This window comes from Eschrichtius robustus, chromosome 1 (genome assembly GCF_028021215.1).
Source record: "Eschrichtius robustus isolate mEscRob2 chromosome 1, mEscRob2.pri, whole genome shotgun sequence".
NCBI lineage: Eukaryota > Metazoa > Chordata > Mammalia > Artiodactyla > Eschrichtiidae > Eschrichtius > Eschrichtius robustus.
The window spans coordinates 40,422,498-40,439,549 of NC_090824.1; the positions used below are offsets into that span (position 1 = coordinate 40,422,498).

At 35.0% G+C, this 17,052-nt stretch overlaps 1 protein-coding gene across 3 annotated transcripts in view; it reads right to left on the minus strand.

Moving 5' to 3' along the window:
- The window catches only part of MNAT1 (MNAT1 component of CDK activating kinase), a 223,417-nt gene that overhangs the window by 28,917 nt on the left and 177,448 nt on the right, over window positions 1-17,052 (minus strand). The window contains exon 8 of one of the 3 annotated variants that reach the window (XM_068544547.1): window positions 7,301-7,325. The exons of the other annotated variants lie outside the window; for them this stretch is intronic. Within the exon in view, the coding sequence (XP_068400648.1) occupies window positions 7,316-7,325 (10 nt within the window). The 3' untranslated portion in view covers window positions 7,301-7,315. Of the gene's footprint in view, window positions 1-7,300; window positions 7,326-17,052 lie in introns of those variants that run through there. 3 annotated transcript variants of the gene reach the window in all.

The following is a 17,052-nucleotide window of genomic DNA, read 5'->3' on the forward strand; positions in this document are numbered from 1 at the left end:
TAGTAGAGGACTTCAACACCCCATTAACATCAATGGACAGATCATCCAGACAGAAAATTGATAAGGAAACACTGACCTTAAATGACACATTATACAAGAAGGACTTTATATTTATGTAACATTCCATTCAAAAGCAGAATACACGTTCTTTTCAAGTGCACATGAAATATTCTCCAGGATAGATCACATGATGGCCATAAAACAAGTCTCACTACATTTAAGAAGACTTAAATTATATAATGCATCTTTCCCAACCACAACAGTATGAGACTAGAAAGCAACTACAAGAAAAAGACTGCAAAAAGAAAGATGTGGAGGCTAAACAATATGCTAAACAACCAGTGTGTCACTGAAGAAATCAAAGAGAAAAATTTAAAATACCAGAAGACAAAAGAAAATGGAAACACAACAATCCAAAATCTATGGGATGCAGCAAAAGCAGTTCTAAGAAGGAAATTTATAGCAATATAAGCCTACCTCAGGAAACAAGAAAAATCTCAAACAATCTAACCTTACAACTAAAGAAACTAGAAAAAGAACAAACAAAATCCAAAGTTAGTAGAAGGAAAGAAATAATGAATATCAGAGTGGAGATAAATAAAATAGAGACTAAGAAAGCAACAGAAAAGATCAATGAAACTTCGAGCTGGTTCTCTGAAAAGATAAACAAAACTGAAAACACAAAACACCCCAAATAGCCAAAACAATCTTGAGAAAGAAGAACAAAGCTGGACGTATCACATTCCCTGATTTCGAACTATACTACAAAGCTACTGTCATCAAAAAAAAAAAAAAAAAAAAAAGTATGGTACTGGTACAAAAACAGACACATAGGTAAATGGAACAGAACAGAAAGTCCACAAATGAACCCACACTTATATGGGTAATTAATCTATGACAAAGGAGGCAAGAATATACAATGGGGAAAAGACAGCCTCTTCAATAAATGGTATTGGGGAAACTAGACAGCTACATGCAAAAGAATCAAACTGGACTACTTTCTCACACCATATTCAAAAATAAGCTCAAAATGGATTAAAGGCTCAAATGTAAGATCTGAAACCATAAAACTCCTAGAAGAAAACATATGTTTTTTTGGGTATGTCTCCTCAGGCAAGGGAAATAAAAGCAAAAATAAACAAATGGGACTACATCAAACTAAAAACTTTTTGCACAGAGAAGGAAACTACCAACAAAAAGAAAAGGCTGTCTACTGAATGGGAGAAGATATTTGTAAACAATAAATCCAATAAGGGGTTAATATCTAAAATATACAAATAAGTCATATAACTCAACATCAAAAAAACAAACATCCCCATTAAAAATGGGCAGAGGACTTGAATAGACATTTTTCCAAGGAAGACATACAGATGGCTAACAGCCACACAAAAAGTACTTCAGCATCACTAATGATCAAGGAAATGCAAATCAAAACCACAATGAGATATCACCTCACACCACTCAGAAAGGTTATTATCAAAAAGACAACAAATATCAAGGGTTGGCGAGAATGTGGAGAAAAGGGAACCCTCTTGCACTGTTGGTGGGAATGTAAATTGGTACAGCCACTATGGAAAACAGTATGGAGGTTCCTCAAAAAATTAAAACTAGAACTATCATACAATCCAGCAATTCCACTCCTGGGTATTTATCCACAGAAAATAAAAACACTAATTTGAAAAGATATATACACCCCTATGTTCACTGCATAGGAACAATATGCAATTGCATATTTACAGGAGCCAAGATAATGGAAGCAACCTAAGTGCCTATCAATAGATTAATGGATTAAAAAGATGTGGGGGGGGTGTGTGTGTGTGTGGAATCATAAAAAAAAGAAAGAAATCTTACCATTTGCGACAACATGAATGGGCCTAGATGGTAATATGCTAAGTGAAATAAGTCAGGCAGAGAAAGACAAGTACCACACGATTTCACTTATATGTAGAACCTAAAAAAACAAAACAAATGAACTAACAAAACAGAACAGAAACAGACAACAGAGTTCTATATACAGAGAACAAACAGGTGGTTGCCAGAGGGGAGAGGGGTGAGGGGATGAGGAAATAGGTGAGGGAGATTAAGAAGTACACATTTCCAGTTAAAAAATAAACAAGTCACGGGTAAGAAATGTTCAACGTAGAGAATATAGTCAATAATAATGTAATATCTTTGCATGGTCATAGATGGTAACAAGACTTATCGTGGTGATCATTTTGTAATGTATAGAAATATCAAATCACTATGTTGTACACCAGGAACTAACATAATGTTGTAGGTCAATTACACTTCAATTAAAAAAAAAGAATCACAGGGCTTCCCTGGTGGCGTAGTGGTTAAGAATCCGCCAGCCAATGCAGGGGACACAGGTTCAAGCCCTGGTCCGGGAAGATCCCACATGCCGCAGAGCAACTAAGCCCACGCGCCACAACTACTGAGCCTGCCCTCTAGAGCCCGCAAGCCACAACTACTAAGCCCACGCGCCTAGAGCCCGTGCTCCGCAACAAAGAGAAGCCACTGCAATGAGAAGCACATGCACCGCAACAAAGAGTGGCCCCCGCTCACCGCAACTAGAGAAAGCCCACGCACAGCAATGAAGACCCAATGCAGCCAAAAATAAATAAATAAAATAAATAAATTTATATTAAAAAAAATCACAAAGTTAAGGTAAAAGAAATTAAAATGACAATTATGCTTTTTATATGCTTGTAGCATTTATTCCACTAAAGTTATTAAAGCTTAAAATTTGGGGATATCCTATATTTGGTAACTGTATTAAGAAAATGGACTCCTTATAAAAAAAAAAAAAAAAAAAGATTGCTGGGTTCCACCCCACCTCCAAATTCCCAGATGATGCTAATCTGGGCAACACACTTAGGAACAACTGGACTAGGATGATGCCCAGGTTTCTGGTTAGAAACCTAGGTGGACTTAACACTAATGACATTCTTGCTTATCTCTGTATCCTAGTGCCTAAAGCTTGGGTACATAATATCAATTCAATAAATACTTTGTGAATAGATGAATTGGTGGGGGCGGGGGGGGGACAGGGACAGATACACCAGGGGACACCCAGATAGCTTAAGAACTTCTATCTTCTTGGAAAGAATCTATTTATTCAATGAACATATCTTGAACATTTAACTATGTACCAGTATTGTGCTAGTTGATAGAAGACAGTCTCTGTTCCCAAGGAGATCAAAGTCTAGTGTGAAGAAAGATGATTTTTTAAATATAAGAAAACTGGAAGCCTGGAGAAGTCAGGAGAGTGTTTGCAGAAAACACACATAACTTGATAACTTGATACATAAGGGACAACAATCATTTGCCAGGTATACAGAGAGGCAGGGGGGATATAAAAGAAAAGAATATACAATGGCTAGATGCCTGAGAGAACATAGTGTATTCTAAGTGTCAAATTTGAAGGGCCTTGTATGCTTTGAACTTTTTTAAAATTAGATAATCAGGACACATAAAAAATGTTAGTAGGTGAGTAATGCATTCTGACCTGAATTTTAGAAATCTTTATATGAAAAAGATTGAAGAAAGAAAGAGTGAAGAAGGAAGCAAAGTAAATGATTATGAGCGCCTCTAGGGGCTATGACCCCTTAGGACCTTAACTGGCTTAATTATATGTGAGACAGAAGCAAGAAGAACTCTTTAACAACTCCCAAGTCTCTGGCACAGAAGACTGGCTGGGCTAAGTTTCACCACAACAGAATCCACAATAGCTAGAACAGGTTTCACAAAGAAGATAAGCTCAATTTGGGACATAAGGAACTGAAGTACATGTCAGACATGCAGGTAGAAAGATAGGAATGTTCAGGATCCAGTTGGAAATCTAAGTTTAAAACAAAATAAATACGGGCTTAAGAATTAGTACCAATCACTGTACCTTTTTAACTCGTTTTCCCAGAGACCTTGGGTTCTGAGTAAGTGCATTTAATGGCACAGTGAGGGCAGAATGGGGAGGATGCCCACACTGGACCTGTCACCCCCAACCTAACAGAGTAGTAGTAAGAATTTTTTTAACTATTCAGTTTCTTTTAAAGGTTTGAAAACTATTATCATATATACTTTAGAGTCAAACATTTGGTGTTATATCTTCTCTACCCGCTTAGTAGTGGACTCAGGAAAGTTAATGTGGCTGTTCAGAGTTGTTATAAATTATCAGGAACAATACACAAAAAAGTGCCTAGGATAGAGCCTAGTACATAGTAGGTACTTAACAGTGAATGAGACTAAAGGTCAAGGACAACAACTTTAGCAGAGGAAGAAGAGATGGACAAAAAGGATTCAGAAGAAGTCAGAGAGAAAGAAAACTAAAAGGAAGTAGTGTGATAAAGCAAAGGAAAGACACAGTTTGAGGAATATGAGAGTAGCTTAGCAGAGAGGTAAAACAAGATAAGGACTACAAGATAACCCACCAAATTTTATAATTGGGAAGTCATGATGAATTACCAAAATCAGATTCTCTTTGTATGTAAATGTCATATACTGAAACAATATAATTAAAACGCTAAAAATACTTATGTGATCTTGATTCATAAAGAATAAAGTATGTGCTTATAAAGAAATTTTAGAAAGTACCCCAATGACCTCTGCCCTTCTTGTCCTGTGGTTATGACCAAAGATTTATTCAGGCCCATGTTGTAAAGTGTTTCTTATAAAAAATCCATTTTGTGTCCAAATTTATTCTAAACAAAAATGAGAAATATACATATTGTTAGAATTCTAAATAAAGATCTTCTAATTGGTACAGCCACTGTGGAAAACAGTATGGAGGTTCCTCAAAAAATTAAAAATAGAACCACCATATGATTCAGCAATTTTGATCCCGGGTATATATCTGAAGAAACGAAAACACTAATTTGAAAAGATATATGCAGCCCAATATTCATAGCAACATTATTTACAGTAACTAAGATACAGAAGCAACCTAAGGTCCATCAACAGATGAATGGATAAAGAAAATGTGGTGTGTGTATATACACACACACAATGGAATATCAGCCATAAAAAAGAATGAAATTTTGACATTTACAACATGGATGGACCTGGAGGGTATTATGCTTAGTGAGATAAGTCAGAAAGAGAAAGACAAATACTATGTTTTCACCCATATGTGGAATCTAAAAAATAAAACAAATGAATGAATATAACAAAACAGAAGCAGACTCACAGATACAGAAAACAAGTCAGTGGTTACCAAAGGGGAGATGGGGAGGGGGAGGGGCAAGATAGGTGAAGAAAATTAAGAGGTACAAAGTACTAGGTATAAAATAAATAAGTTACAAGGATGTAATGTATAGCACAGGGAATATAGCCAATATTTTATAATAACTTTATATGCAGTATAATCTATAAACATATCAAATCGCTATGTTGTACACTTGAAACAAATATAATATTACAAGTCAATTATATGTCAAGTAAAAAAAAAAAAAAAAAAGATCCTCTATCTTTTTCCTGGGAAACATCTCTAAACATAAGTCAAAGTATCTCACTCTTCTCTTACATAATAAGTTTTTCATGATACATTATAGACTCAGAAAATGGATTTTTTTAAAAAAATGGAAATGCTGCCTACATCTCAGAAAACATTTCTAAACATAGTAGGAGGCTATAGTTTAGGAAATATCCTTACTCCTAAAGAAGGTTACCTTGAAAAAGAAAGTACACTGCTGAGACTTGATGAGTGAAAAGCACTTGAGCCTACAGGATGCTATTAAGTGGTACTTAGTAGCTTTGAAACTCTGATTCTTATCTTCACATTAGCTGCTTAATTGCAATGACTGAATTTTCCATTAGGTGACCAAATATTTATTTCATTGGCTTTGGGAAAATGTTATAATCATATTTACAGTAAGAATTTTCTAAACATTTATTTCCTCACAGTGAACAAAGACTTAACACTCCTTAATAGCTATGTTTGCATGAAAACTCCTTGAGTTCTCATTACTTATTTTTCTATGAATAGTTAGGACAATAAAATGGTTCTCAGTACAAGCCAGAAAACCAGAGGTAATTTCTCATAGAAAATTATTAGTTCTAGAAACCAAAACTGAAGTTCCTGTCTTACCAGAATTTAGACAATTTGTAGTTCTGTAATTCTTAGGGGATTTTGCAATTCTTAAGGAATCAGGAGGAAATCAGCTTTTATGCTGGTATAAATTAATATATCCTGCAAACTTAAAAAAATGGTCACATGTTGGCTAATTTGGGCAAACATTTTAGATATTACCTAAACAGGAAACTAAAGCTCTCACATTTAATATTTTTAAAATAGCATAGCATGCTCAAATCAATGTTTCCCATGTAATGGAGTACTCTGAAATGTCTGTCAATGTGTTACAAGTGAATATATAAGAAACTCAAATATTTAATTAACTATATAGCATAGCTGAGGGAAGTCCTGCAAAAGGATGGCAAATAACCTAACATACATTATAAATATTCAGAGGTTGACTATGGTAAAGAATATCTATGAAATAATTCTGTATTTCTATATAAGATAACATTTTCTAAAACAATCAAGACCATAAAGTGTCAAACATTAAAGTACTGCAGTAATTATATGATAAGGATGTTTTAACATTGCCTAATGATAACAGATAGTACATTAAGTAGAACTTAAAAGAAATGTAAGGATATATTTTTTCCCATAAAGTACATGATACCTTTCATCTGTATACAAGGAATCTTTTAAATAACAAAAAGAAGTAATATACTATAATCAGAGAGCAAAGTTGATTTTATACAAATATGTCTATAGCCCATCTCCTCACTCTTACTGTGTTTTCCTTTAAGAGGATAATACTTTCAAACGGTTGACAGAGTGTCTTTGAGTCTTGTGTCAGAAAAATGGAAATGTATACAAATATAAAGAAAACAGAAGATTAAGAATGATCTCTAAGACACAGAGTACAGATTTTTAATCAGTCTATGCTTTAATATTCTAGGTAACTGGCAATGTTCATTAAACTCAAATTTGATTACAAAAGATTGAAAAAAGTTTAATAATGTAAGTTTTTCCCTAGTTTGCTTCCTTTTCTTTCTTTGCTCAAGGGCATTTTAGTCTGCAGTGATCCAAAAAATATGCATGTTCTGCTGTAAGTATAATCTGCTGACAAAATATGTGGAACAGAGAACAGATTGACAGAACTCCCAGTTTAACTTACTTCTACTTAATGTTTCTTGATGACTCATATTTCAATTACAAAAAGAAAATAAGCATTGATAAGGTTCCACAACAGATTATATAATTAGATTAATTTTACAAAAATACTTTCATGTTCATTTTCTTCTTTGCTCTTCATAATAACCTAGGGAGGGAGAAAAGAGGGGAGGAAAGCAGAGTATCTTCAGTTTATAAAGAGCAACTCAAGAATCAGGGAAGTCAAATTTGCTTCAGGTAACAGATACTGTCACCTCTGCCTACCAGGTGAGGATAAGAGAAACATGAACAAAACTATTATTACATAATGGTGGTCAAGGAGACATAAACAAGTTATAAAAGTAAATGAGGGGCCATATTAGAAAATGATGGAGGCAGCTCCGAGCTCCCATCCCTCCACAGAAACACTGAAAACAAGTAAAACTGTCAGAACCAACTTTGTCAGAACTCTGGAAAATAGCTAAAGGTTTACAGCAACCAAGAGACAGCTGAATCAGGAAAACGGCAACTTTAAAATGGTAGGAAAGCTTTGTGGCATTTTTACTTGCCCTTGCCCCACACCTTCCCCAGCTCAGCAGCCTACCTTCCCTGTGTGGGGCCGTGGTCCCGGTTTTCAGAGGAAGAAGGGTAGATATTATAAACAAGTAATTGTGTTTGTCTGTTCTATTCTGTCTAGGGGCCTGACTGGACTGACTGAAGGACTGACACGGGGCACTCATCTTTATCTGGGGGAAAAGATTACAGTTGAGAAATACAATAGACTAACTAAAACCTGGAAGGAAAAGCTAGGGAAAGAAAACACATTTTTTAAAATGATAGGATAGAGCATATGTTAGGTCACAAAACAAGTCTCCATAAATCTTAAAAGACTGAAATCATACAAAGAAACCTCTCTAACCACAATGGAATGAAGCTAGAAATCAACTGAAGAAGGAAACTGGAAAATTCATGAATATGTGGAAATTAAACAACATACACTTAAAGAAGCAATGGGTCAAAGAAGATATGAAAAGGGAAATTAGAAAATACTTAGTGATGAGTGAAATAGAACACACAAAATTCATGAGATACAAAGAAGGCAGTGCTTAGAGGGAGATTTATAGCAGTTAATGCTTATATTAAAAAAAGAAACCTCAAATCAATAACCTAATGTTATGCCTTAAGAAATTAGAAAAAGAAGAATAAACTAAATCCAAAGCTAGTAAAAGGAAGGAAATAATAATGATTAGCATGAACATAAATGAACCAAAGAACAAAAAAACAACAGAGTTAGTGAAAGCCAAAGTTAGTACTTTGAAAAGATTAGCAAAATTGACAAACCTTTAGCTAGACCGATCAAGAAAAAAGACAAAAGATGCAAATAACTAAAAAATAACTATGAACAACTGTATGCCAACAAATTAGATCACCTAGATATACGGACAATTCCTGGAAACACAAATTATCAAAACTGATTCAATAAAAAATAGAAAATCTCAACAGACCTATAACAAGTAAGAATTGTACCAGTAATCAAAAACTCCCAACAAGTAAAAGTCCAGAACCAGATGGCATCATTGGTGAATTCCACCAAATAGATAAAGAAGAATTAAAACCAATCCTTTCCAAAATCTTCCAAAAAATAGAAGAGGGGGAAACACTTTCTAACTCATTCTATAAGGCCAATATTACCAATATCAAAGCCAAACAATGATATCACAAGGAAATTACTGAGCAATATCTCTTCTCAATATAGATGTAAAAACCTCCAACAAAATATTAGCAAAACAAATTCAACAGCATATTGAAAGAATTATATACCATGACCAAGTGGGAATTATCCCAGGAATACAAGGGTGGTTCATCATAGGAAAATCAATATGATGTAATACAAAGGAAAAAAAAAAAAACATGACTGTCTCAATTGACACAGAAAAAGCATTTGAGAAACTCCAACACCTTTTCATAATACAAACACTCAGAGATGGGACTTCCTGGTGGTCCAGTGGGTAAGACTTTGTGCTCCCAATGCAGGGGACCCAGGTTCGATCCCTGGTCGGGTAACTAGATCCCGCATGCATGCCACAACTAAGAGTTCACATGCTGCAACTAAGAAGCCTGCATGCCACAACTAAAAAAATAAAAGCTACTGCGTGCTGCAAATAAGACCCAGTGCAGCCTAAATAAATAAATAAATATTAAAACTGTTAAAAAAAAAAACCACTCAGAGAACTAGAAATAGAAGGGAATCTTCCTTAACATGATTAAGGGCATTTATGAAAAAACAACAGCTGACATCATACTCAATGGTGAAAGACTGAAAGCTCTTCTGCTAATATCAAGAACAAAGACAAGGATGCCTGCCTTCGCCATTGCTGTTGAACACTGTACTGGAAGTTCTAACAGAAGCAATTGGGCAAGGAAACGAAATAAAAGGCATCAAAATTGGAAAACAGGTAAAACTAACTCTATTCACAGAATACATGATCCTATATTTAGAAAATTTCAAAGAAGTCACAAAAAGGTCACTGGAGGTAACAAATAAATTCAGCAAAGCTGCAGGATACAAGATCAACACACAAAAATCAACTGTGTTTCTATACACTAGCAAAAAATGTTCCAAGAAAGAAATTAAGAAAATAATTCCATTTACAATAGCATCAAAAAGCATAAAATACCTGAAAATAAATTTGACCAAGGAGGTGAAAGACTTGTACTTTGAAAACTACAAACATTGCTGAGAGAAATTAAAGACCTAAATACTGTAAATAGAAAAATATTCCATGTTAATGGATTAAAAGATTTAATATTGTTAAGACAACGATACCACCCAAAGCAATCTACAGATTCAACTCATTTTAAAAATTACAACAGCATTTTTTGTAGAAATGGAAAAAGTGATCCTCAAATTCATATGGAATTGCAAAGAGGCCTCAATCAGCCAAGACAACCTTGAAAAAGAAGAACAAAGTTGGAACACTGACAGTTCCCAATTTGAAAACTTACTATAAAAGCCACAGTAATCAAAATAGGGTGGTACTAGCATAAGGATGGAGATATAACTCAATGCAACAGAATTAAGAGTTCAGAAATAAAGCCATACATCTATGACTGACTAATTCACAACAACAGTGACACCACCATTCAATAGGGAAAGAATAGTCTCTTCAACAAATGGTGCTGAGATAACTGGATATCCACATGGAAAAGAATGAAGTTTGACTCACACCATATATAAAAATTAACTCAAAATGTATCAATAAACTAAAAAATATGCACTAAATATATGCACTAAAACCATAAAACTTTTAGAAGAAAAGATAAGGGTAAATCTTCACAATCTTGGACTTGGCAATGGATTCTTGTATCAATACATGACACCAAAAGCATGCGCAACAAAAGAAAAAAATAGTAGATAAATTGGACTTCATCAAAATTTTAAAACTTTGTGCATCAAAGGACATTATCTAAAAAGTGTAAAGATAACATAGAGAATGGGAGAAATATCTGCAAATCATCTATCTGATAAAAGCCTAGTATCCAGAATATAAAGAACTCTTACAACTCAATAACAAAAAGGCAAAAAACCCAACTAAAAAATGGGCCAAGGATTTGAATAGACATTTCTCCAAAAAAAAAATACAAATGGCTGCCAACACAAAAGATGCTCAGATAATTAGTGATTAGAACCCTTGTACACTGCTGGTGAGAATGAAAAATGGTTCAGCTGCTGTGGAAAACAGTTTGGTAGTTCCTCAAAAAGTTAAATATAGAATTATAAGACCCCACAATTCCAGTTCTCAGTATGTACCCAAAAGAACTGAAAAGTACCAAAATAAGTACATGTACAGGCATGCTTAACACAATTCACAATATCCAAAAGGCAGGAACAGCCCAATGTCCATCAATAAATGAATATACATACGAATTGTGCAATATCCATACAATGGAATATTATTGGCCATAAAAAGAAACTATATATACTACAATGTGATGAACCTTGAAAATATTATGCTAAGTGAAAGAAACCAAACACAAAAGGCCACATGCCACATATTGTTTGATTTTATTTATATGAAATAGACTGGAAATAACACATTTTTTAAAAAGTATCACTTCCACTGACATGAAATAAAACCTTTAGGTAAAGCTTAAGAGATTCATCATCTCAGAGAAAGACAATGAATGGCAGGACCAAGAAGAGGGGGATGTTACAATTAGTTAAGTCCCATGTGAAAGGCATGCGTTCAGAAAGCCCTACTAATGTAGCAAGAAAGATATGACTACACTGGCTTAGGTTTTGGATCATATAACAGGATTCCAACTAAAAACAGATGGCATACTCTTCTTAGGATAACCTGAGGAAGGTTTATTTACAAAAGGACTATTTCCAGAAGTGAAGAAGTAGAGAAATATAAGGGATAGCTCAATAACCCAGAGTACCAGCAGAGGCATTGCCACTCTAGGCAAGAGAAACGAGTGTGGCTCTAAGAACCCAAAAAAGAGAGAATGGTTTAAGAAAGGATTGTCTTGAAAAGAGTGGTGACTTTTTGTTGAAGGACAGAGCCAGCATATGGCAACCCAGTATGGAAATAAATACCTTTGTCTCATTCCCCTCCCACTCTCTAATTTCCTGCTGAGGCTGGCCACTGCCCACCCCCACTACAACCCAGAAACCAAAAGGCGCAGGAGCCACTGATTCGGTCTGTACAAGTCAGTTTTCCAGGGTATAGAGCAGAGTAGAGAAGGGAAAAGAATGGAATTGAAAGAGCTAACAAAGATATCCAACAGGAAAAGTATTCCCAAGTCTCATGTCCCCTTCCCAGATATCCAGTCAAGAACCCCAAGCTATTGACTCAGTTCCAGATAGACTAAGATTGTAATTCTGTTTATCTTGGAAAGCGAGTGAGTATAACCTTACAAGAAGTACACCTGACCTTTGAACAACATGGGTTTGAAATACACAGGTCCGTTTATACATGGATTTTTTTTCCATAAGTGTATGTTACAGTACTAAACCATCTGCAGTTTCTTGAATCCACAGATTAGAAAACTTTGATACAGAGGGTTGACTGTAAAGTTACACAAGGATTTTCGACTCCTGGAGGGTTGGCACCCCTAACCCCTGCATTGTTCAAGAGTCAACTGTAAACTGAAACTACAGTAGTGATACTTTTGTATAAACTGTGATTATATGGATATATACATAGGTTCTGTAACTAATGAGCTGTGTTGTATATACTAATTTTCTTTTTTAAATGTTCGAACCACTTAAAAACACTTGATTGACTTAATTTTTGTCAGATTTATTCCATTTACAGTTGTTGGACTTCTAGGAAGATTTTGTTAGATGTGTAAATCAGCTTTCTAGGAGTCTGATGTGCTTTAAAAAATCAGAGTTTTAAATTTGTAGTTGGAATTTTAATTAAACTTCTGAGTTAACTGAACATTAAGAGAAAATGATTCTTATTTTACATAAAAATTACTGTATTCATAAGTAAAATAAAATCTGTAAGTAAAGAGGAAAAGCTTAAGAATAGTTAGGTTTACATGTATAGTAATAAATTGTATAGTAATTTACACATAAGTAATTGTGTAAATTTCTTCCAAAGCTCAACAAAGGTAATAAATATTCTATTTACAAGTGATATAAATTAAAACCACACAGGAAACATGAAAATAAAGGAACTTTTAAATATCTCACATAAAATGCAACTACTGACAAGAAAGAAAGCTGGTTTAATGCACTGCTAATAATGTATTTATAAATTTAAAACACAACCATTGGGGCTTCCCTGGTGATGCAGTGGTTAAGAATCTGCCTGCCAAGGCAGGGGACATGGGTTCAAGCCCTGGGCCAGGAAGATCCCACATGCCGCGGAGCAACTAAACCCGTGCACCACAACTGCTGAGTCCGCATGCCACAACTACGGAGCCTGCGCTCTAGAGCCCACGAGCCACAACTACTGAAGCCCACGTGCCACAACTACTGAAGCCCGTGCACCTAGAGCCCATGCTCTACACCAAGAGAAGCCACCGCAATGAGAATCCTGCACACCACAACGAAGAGTAGCCCCTGCTTGCCACAACTAGAGAAAGCCCACACGCACCAACAAAGACCCAGCGCAGCCAAAAACAAATAAATTTATTAAAAATAATAAATTAATAAATAAACAAAACACACCCATTATTTATAGACTTCCCTGGTGGTCCAGCGGTTAAGACTCCGTGCTCCTAATACAGGGGGCCCGGGTTCAATCCCTGGTCGGGGAACTACATCCCATGTGCCACAAATAAGACCCAGCACAGCCAAATAAATAAATAAACAAGCCATTATTAATAGGAATAGAGAGGGAATCTACACACTAATAAGAGGTGCAATCCTCTAAGAAGATTTAATAAATTTGCATACACCTGAAAAGTAGCCCCAAAGTATATAAAGAAAAATACCTGTAGTATCTGTTTATACAAATTCTCTTACAGTAAGTCAGACTACTTGTAGATAACCAGTCAACTTATAAATTGTGGCTTTTTATGAAAACTCTAAAATAGTGAGGTTTAAAATTTTTTAATTTAGTTTTAAAGTAGAAAAAAAGATAGACAACCTCATTTTCTTATACCTCATGATATTACCTACATATGTTTGAAGTTAAACTTCCCATAAATATTCATGATCAATAAACTACTCCCTTGTCTTCAGCTGCGCTACCTACACCACCCAGATCCCTGACATCTACACAGTACTGTAACAGTAATCCTTCTGTAAGAGTATTTCATCATGTCACTTCTCTGCTTAACATCCTTTAATTAGTTTCCCATCAGCTATATAATAAAATTCCAACTCTTCAGCAGGACATAGAAGACCCTTAATCTGGCTTGATTACTTCTCCAATCTCATTTCCTAATGTCTCTCCTCCCTGTCCTACCCCACCCCCAATATCTTCTATTATAACAATAACTAAGAACTTGTAATTCCTGAAATACAATCTTCTGGGTCAGCCTTCTGAGCCTTCAAGTATGCTTTTCTTCCTACTAGAATGTCTTTCTCCTCCTAATAGTTTGGCAAATATCTAGTCATTCTTTACACCCTACTTAGGTATCAGTTCTTGCAAAAGTTTTCCCAGATCTACTTTCACTCTCCTTCCAAAACAAACATAATGACTACCTCTTATATGCTGTTTCTGAACTTTATTCCACTTTAACATAATTCTATTTCTGCATTTGTCATATCTTAAAGAGGTTGTAAAATAAGTTTTTGATCTGAAAATCCTTGTATCAGCTCATATTTTCCATTTCTACTCTAATATAAAATAGTTAAGACTTGCTTTAGCTATGAAACAAATGGACAAGAAAAAAAGGAAAAAAATAAAGGACTCACCAAAACAAATAGTTTTAAGATGAACACAATGAAAACAATCCCAACATGGCATACTTATTAAATAATGCCATAAATAAGAAATAGAAAGGAAAGCTTTATATACTAAGTGACAAAAAAAGTGAAGCTGAATACTTCTTACATGAACGATTTATGACACCTTAATGACTAAACATGTTTTCTAATACATTCTACATTTTATATTTCTATCCATTTTACAAATAAACATTTTAAAACATACCCTTTCTGATAAACAGGAACCCTTTTACTAATTAATTTAAAGTGGAATCAAGCATGATTAGAAGATAACTCTTCATTAAATTCATTATCTTTTTCTACGCAACTTATTTTTTTATTGAAGTACAGTTGATTTACAATATTCTGTTAATTTCAGGTGTTCACTAAAGTGAGTCAGTTATATATTTTTTTCAGATTATTTTCCATTATAGGTTATTATAAGATATTGAATACTGTTTCCTGTGTTATACAGTAAATCCTTATTGCTTATCTATTTTATGTAGTTTGCATCTGTTAATCCCATACTACTAATTTATCCCTTCCCCCCTCCCTTTCCCCTTTGGTAACCATAAGTATGGTTTTCTATGTCTGTGACTCTGTTTCTGTTTTGTCTAAAGATTCGTTTGTATTTTTTTTTTAATTCCACGTATAAGTGATACCATATAATATCTGCCTTTCCCTGTCTGGCTTACTTCACTTAGTATGACATTCTCTAGGTCCATCCATGTTGCTGAAAATGGCATTTTCATTCTTTTTTTATGGCTGAGTAATATTCTTGTGTGTGTGTGTGTGTGTGTGTGTGTGTGTGTGTGTGTACACATCTTCTTAAACCAGTCGTCTGTTGATGGGCATTTGGGTTGTTTCCATGTCTTGGCTAATGAAAATAATGCTGCTATGAACACTGGGGTATATGTATCTTTTTCAAATTAGTGTTTTCATGTTTTCTGGATATATGCCTAGGAGTGGGATTGCTGGATCGTATGGTAGCTCTACTTTTAGTTTTTTAAGGAACCCCCATATTACTTTCCACAGTGGCTGCACCAACTTACATTCCCAACAGTGTAGGAGGGTTCCCTTTTCTCCACAACCTCTCCAGCATTTACTATTTGTAGACTTTTTGATGATAGCCATTCTGACCTGTGTGAGATGCTACCTCATTGTATTTTTGATTTGCTCTTCTCTAATGATTAGCCACATTGAGCATCTTTTCATGTGCCTATAGGCCATCTGTATGTCTTCTTTGGAGACATGTCTATTTAGGTCTTCTGCCCATTTTTTGATTGGGTTGTTTGGTTTTTTTTTTTCTGATATTGAGTTGTATGAGCTGTTTGTATATTTTGGAAATCAACCCCTTGTAGGTTGCACCGTTTGCAAATTTTTTCTACCATTCCGTAAGTTGTCTTTTCGTTTTGTTGACAGTTTCCTTTGCTGTGCAAAATCTTTTAAGTTTGATTAGGTCCCATTTGGTTATTTTTGCTTTTTTTAAAAATAAATTATTTATTTATTTATTTATTTATTTATTTAATTTTTGGTTGCATTGTGTCCTTGTTGCTGCACGCGGGCTTTCTCTAGTTGCGGCAAGCAGGGGCTACTCTTCGTTGCGGTGAGCGGGCTTCTCATTGCGGTGGCTTTCCTTGTTGCAGAGCACGGGCTCTAGGCACGTGGGCTTCAGTAGTTTTGGCACGCTGGCTCAGTAGCTGTGGCTCGCGGGCTCTGGAGTGCAGACTCAGTACTTGTGGCATGCGGACTCAGCAGTTGTGGTGCATGGGTTTAGTTGCTCCGCAGCATGTGGGATCTTCCCGGACCAGGGCTCAAACCCGTGTCCCCTGCATAGGCAGGCAGATTCTTAAACACTGCACCACCAGGGAAGTCCCTGTTTATTTTTGCTTTTATTTCTTTGCTTTGGGAGACTGATCTAAGAAAATATTGCTACAATTTATGTCCAAAAATGTTTTGCCTATGTTCTCTTCTAGGAGTTTTATGGTGTCAAGTCTTATATTCAGGTCTCTAAACCATTTTAAGCAACTTATTTTTAAAGTATGTCAAAGCTTAAACATAAAAATAAAATCCTTTTGTAATATGCTCTAAGAAAATAGCCTTCAATGTTACTTTTATACATCAGAAGCATAAGGAGCTTTTCATAATCTATATGGCAATAAGATTTTTCATACAGTATAATTAGTAACATAAAATAAATTCTTAAAAATTTCTAAAATTCTTATTTCTGATAAATCTTTGTCACAGTAAATCCTTCTTTTATATACAAATCACTCCTACACTATAGGACTATATAAACTAGAAGTCTTTGATGAGCAAGGACACCCACCCGGCTGACCATTTGTCATTTTCTTCAGGATAAGAAGCAGCTAACTATCTACCTTCTCAGTACTACAATACAGAAAATATTCTGCCTCCTTCCATAATAAATTTTGCTTCACTCAAATTTCTAGGTCCAAACCACCAGATGTACTGAATCATGAGCTAATCACAGAAATGCCAGGAA